This window comes from Musca domestica, unplaced genomic scaffold (assembly GCF_030504385.1).
Source record: "Musca domestica strain aabys unplaced genomic scaffold, Musca_domestica.polishedcontigs.V.1.1 28, whole genome shotgun sequence".
NCBI classification, from domain to species: Eukaryota; Metazoa; Arthropoda; class Insecta; order Diptera; family Muscidae; genus Musca; species Musca domestica.
The window spans coordinates 3159871-3165267 of NW_026712293.1; the positions used below are offsets into that span (position 1 = coordinate 3159871).

At 37.1% G+C, this 5397-nt stretch overlaps 1 protein-coding gene across 1 annotated transcript; it reads left to right on the forward strand.

Annotated features, from left to right (window-relative positions):
- Positions 1–329: 329 nt before the first annotated feature.
- Positions 330–2083, forward strand: LOC131803235 (uncharacterized). The gene is made up of 2 exons (XM_059124334.1): positions 330–930; positions 1965–2083. The coding sequence occupies exons 1-2, from the start codon at positions 330–332 to the stop codon at positions 2081–2083; spliced, it is 720 nt and encodes a 239-aa protein (XP_058980317.1).
- The last annotated feature ends 3314 nt before the right edge of the window (positions 2084–5397 follow it).

Here is a 5397-nt window from a genome sequence, read left to right on the forward strand (position 1 = left end):
ATAAAAAACCCGTGGCACACTCGAGTCATTTAGCTCCACTTAATCCAATGCTTGTGGAAAATGGTGTCATGTGCCTGAATGGTCGTTTGGCGCGGTCACCCACACTTTCACCCTCAGAACGTTTTCCAATAATTCTGCCATATAAAAGTAGGTTCGCTAGACTTTTGGTGGAATATATTCACGTCAAGAGTGTTCACGGAGGAACACAGCTGATGCTTCGTATCTTGAGAATGGAATACTGGATTCCCAGAGTAAAACAATTGATTCGCTTTGTCATTCGTCATTGTAAGGTATGCATTTTAGATAAATAGAAACACTGTAGTCAAATAATGGCCGCTCTTCCCCCGGAAAGAACAATTATCGATAGGGCGTTTACTACAACTGGTGTGGACTTTGCTGGTCCCTTTGAGATAAAATCGTTTTGGGGTCGGGCTTGCAAAATTACAAAAGGATATGTTTGTGTATTCGTATGCTTCTCGACCAAGGCTATTCATTTGGAGGCAGTATCGGATTTGTCCACAGCCAGTTTTATAGCCGCATTACATCGCTTTATAGCGCGTCGAGGTTGTCCAGGTACTATATTTTCGGACAATGGCACAAATTTCGTAGGAGCTTCACGTGAAATTGACCGGAATTATAGTCGTTTCATTCGTGAAAGTTGTGATTCAGCATCAGAGGCTCTTGTTCAACAGGGTGTCGTATGGAAATTCATTCCAGCTGGTGCACCACATATGGGTGGTCTATCGGAAGCCGGAGTGAAAAGTTTTAAGCAACATTTCCGAAAACATTGTCGAAATCTTCGGTTTACCTTTGAAGAAATGGCGACAGTATTAGCTCGCATAGAGGCTTGTTTGAATTCGCGGCCGCTTTGTCCTATGTCAGACGATTCGGGTGAATTAGTTTCCTTAACACCCTGTCACTTTCTTATTGGTGCGCCTTTACTAGCTCCTCCCGAACCCATGATTAATGAATCACCGATCTCGCTCGTGAATCGGTTTAGAAAAGTCCAAGCGCTCGCTCATCAATTTTGTATCAGATGAAAGGAGGAATATCTAAAAAATTTGCATATGCGGTACAAGTGGAAGTACCCTGAAAGGGAAGTAGATAGGGGTGATTTAGTCGTCGTTCGACAAGAAAATCTACCACCGACCTCATGGAAGTTAGGTCGTGTTATAAATGTTTATCCCGGTGAAGACGGACATGTTCGTGTCGTGGACGTTCGTACGACAAATGGCGTTGTAAAGCGGCCGATAGCTAAGTTGGTCATTCTGACCGACCAATCGGCGAATGAAGAAAATTAAACCATTTTTTCTTCTTAGTATAATGGATGCCAACAATATGTTTGAAATCGAACTCCTCTCGAAGACCGACACCGTATTAGAGAGAGCGGACGAGATATCTGGTACCAAAAGGCGTACTACATCCGAAGCTGTTGAGGAACTGGTTAAACCTATTGCGGCCGTAAAATTGTCGGAGTCGGTAACAGAATCCGTAACTGCGGATTCAGCGCCGTTGCCTACCTCCCAATTATTGGAAATACATCAGAGTCCGTAACTGCGGGCTCCCCGGGCACAGCAATCGTGAATCATAATGGGTGTCGGGTTTGCACTCGCCGGCATGCTCTTGGTACATGCAAAGAATTTGTTGCTATGTCTGTAGAAGCCCGTATACAGGTTGTCATAACACATCGGGACTGCACACGATGTCTCACAAAAGGACACCAACGGAGGGAGTGCCATAGTAAGAAGGTCTGCTATAGATGTGGAGGTGATCATCACTACCTGTTGCACGATGATCCTAAGGATCACCATTATTCGTCCCGGAGTCGAAAAACTACAAGACCCCGTCCGTACCCAAGTTCCGAGTCTCGTCCGAACGTCAGGTCTGGTTCACATCCGTCCGTACATACCACACCGGCTGGTTGTCACACTGCTTCTCCCCTTAACCTATTATCTCTACAATAGGTGGCGACACTATCACCAAATTTAGTGGTGAGAATTCATTGTGTCGGACCATCATACCCAGTTCGGTCAGTGTTAGACCCATGCGCTGTCCAAAGTCAAATATGTGCCTCAATGGTTGACCACTTAAGACTACCTACCTCCAATTTGGATGGAGTTCGTTTTTGCCGATTTTCGGCCACTTCAGTTTATGATCCGACACAGTCGATCATTGTTTCGGCTCGAGTGACAGATCTTCGCCACGTTTTCACGCCGACGGAACCAATTTCCGAAAAACTGAAGGAGTCGTTCCTAGGTTTACCCCTAGCAGATCCCTCCTTTTACCGACCAAGTCGTGTTGCTTTAGTCCTAGGTCCTGATGTGTATGCTAAAGTCGTCACCAGTCGAGTCTCTCCAGGATTGCCTATCGCCCATTATACAATATTTGGATGGGTATTATCGGGTGTTTGTTACACGTAACCGTAGTATATGTTATTGAATTTGAAAATATTGAAAAAATTAAATTTAATTGAAATTAACAGCTCACAACTGCACTGCCCTCCTTTCCTTTGCTATCATCATTTGTTATATATTTATATATCTGTAAAATGTTATTATGTTGGTTGTGTTACAACATTTATAATGTTGCAAGGGGGTGGCCAATGTTTAATTTAGAATCGTAAGTTCATTAATTTCCATTGTCGTCTCCACATTCATTGTGTTTGAGACTTTATCGAATGCTATACTCGTTACAATCTGCATATTCCCTTTTGTTACAACATTGAACTGTCAAATGCAGATTCTAACGAGTATAAATTTGCCGCCGACGCCTCTTTTCGAAATTATAAAAGGTCACTCTTGTTCTCGCTGCCAAACCAACCAACAGTTAATATGTCTTACACCTTTTTCTAATTTATTAATTTATCCCAATAAATCTACCATACTTTTTTTGAATTTAAAATTAAAACGTTCGTGTTTTTATTTTATTTATTTTACACGCAATTTCGGCTGTAACAGTATCAAAGCACAAAAAATTGGCAAAATTGATACTTTAGTGGCACAACGGTCACGCTGATTGAGATGCGGTAAATTGTGCTGAGTTGTGCTCACTTAGCACAATTTTTCGTCCATACATAACGAATTTCCACCTTTACTCGTTACTCGCTAAAAATTAAAAAAAATGTATAACTTTTGAATATATGGAATTTTTGAAATCTGCAAGTTGTGGTGAATTGTGCTCAGATATGGAAAATCTGCAAGTTGTGCTGGTTTGTGCTAACCTAGTACAATTTTTCGTCCATACATTGGAAATTTGTATTTCCACTCGTTACTAGTAAAAATTGGAAAAAATACATACATAACAACAATTGCTGTAATTGTTGTAAAAATCCAAATGCGGTAAATTGTTCTGAGTTGTGCTAACCTAGCACCATTTTTCGTCCATGCATAACGAACTTCCACCTTTACTCGTTACAAGCTAAAAATTAAAAAAAAAATGGAACTTTTGAATATATGGAATTTTTGAAATCTGCAAGTTGTGGTGAATTGTGCTCAGATATGGAAAATCTGCAAGTTGTGCTTGTTTGTGCTAACCTAGTACAATTTTCCGTCCATACATTGAAAATTTGTATTTCCTTAAGTTACTAGTTAAAATTGAAAAATATACATGTATAAAGAAAAATTACATTGGAATTTTGAATCTCTACTCGTTACTCGTTAAAATTGAAAAAAATACATACATAACGAAAATTGCTGTAATTTTTGTAAAAATCCAAATATAGAGATGCGTAAATTGTGCTGAGTTGTGCTCACTTAGAACAATTTTTCGCCCATACATATCGAATTCCCGGCTTTACTCGTTACTCGCTAAAAATTAAAAAAAAATTAACTTTTGAATATGTGGAATTTTTTAAATCTGCAAGTTGTGCTGAATTGTGCTCAGATATCGAAAAACTAAAAGTTGTGCTGATTTGTGCTAACCTAGCACAATTTTTCGTCCATACATTGAAAATTTGTATTTTCACTAGTTACTAGTTAAAATTGGAAAAAATACATATATAACAAAAAACTGCTGTAATTTTTATAAAAATTCAAATATCGAGATTCTGTAAACTGTGCTGAGTTGTGCTCACTTAGCACAATTTTTTGTATAACTTTTGTAATATGTGAAATTTTTGATATCTGCAAGTTGTGCTGAATTGTGCTCACCTAGCACAATTTTTCGTCCATACATTGGAAATTTGTATCACAACCTGTTACTCGTTATAATCATAAATATCAAAATCGCATATTTAGAAGCAAGATATCGAAAAACTAAAAGTTGTGCTGATTTGTGCTAACCTAGCACAATTGTCCTTCTATATTACATTGGAATTTTGAATCTTTACTCGTTACTCGTTAAAATTGAAAAAAAAATACATACTTAACGAAAATTGCTGTAATTTTTGTAAAAATTCATATATAGAAATGCGGTTAATTGTGCTGTTTACTCGCTAAAAATTAAAAAAAAAAAATGTATAACTTTTGAATATATGGAATTTTTGAAATCTGCAAGTTGTGGTGAATTGTGCTCAGATATGGAAAATCTGCAAGTTGTGCTGGTTTGTGCTAACCTAGTACAATTTTCCGTCCATACATTGAAATTTTGTATTTCCACTCGTTACTAGTGGGTAATGCGGTAAATTGTTCTGAGTTGTGCTAACCTAGCACCATTTTTCGTCCATGCATAACGAACTTCCACCTTTACTCGTTACAAGCTAAAAATTAAAAAAAATTGGAACTTTTGAATATATGGAATTTTTGAAATCTGCAAGTTGTGGTGAATTGTGCTCAGATATGGAAAATCTGCAAGTTGTGCTTGTTTGTGCTAACCTAGTACAATTTTCCGTCCATACATTGAAAATTTGTATTTCCTTAAGTTACTAGTTAAAATTGAAAAATATACATGTATAAAGAAAAATTACATTGGAATTTTGAATCTCTACTCGTTACTCGTTAAAATTGAAAAAAAATACATACATAACGAAAATTGCTGTAATTTTTGTAAAAATCCAAATATAGAGATGCGTAAATTGTGCTGAGTTGTGCTCACTTAGAACAATTTTTCGCCCATACATATCGAATTCCCGGCTTTACTCGTTACTCGCTAAAAATTAAAAAAAATTTAACTTTTGAATATGTGGAATTTTTTAAATCTGCAAGTTGTGCTGAATTGTGCTCAGATATCGAAAAACTAAAAGTTGTGCTGATTTGTGCTAACCTAGCACAATTTTTCGTCCATACATTGAAAATTTGTATTTTCACTAGTTACTAGTTAAAATTGGAAAAAATACATATATAACAAAAAACTGCTGTGATTTTTATAAAAATTCAAATATCGAAATGCTGTAAACTGTGCTGAGTTGTGCTCACTTAGCACAATTTTTTGTATAACTTTTGTAATATGTGAAATTTTTGA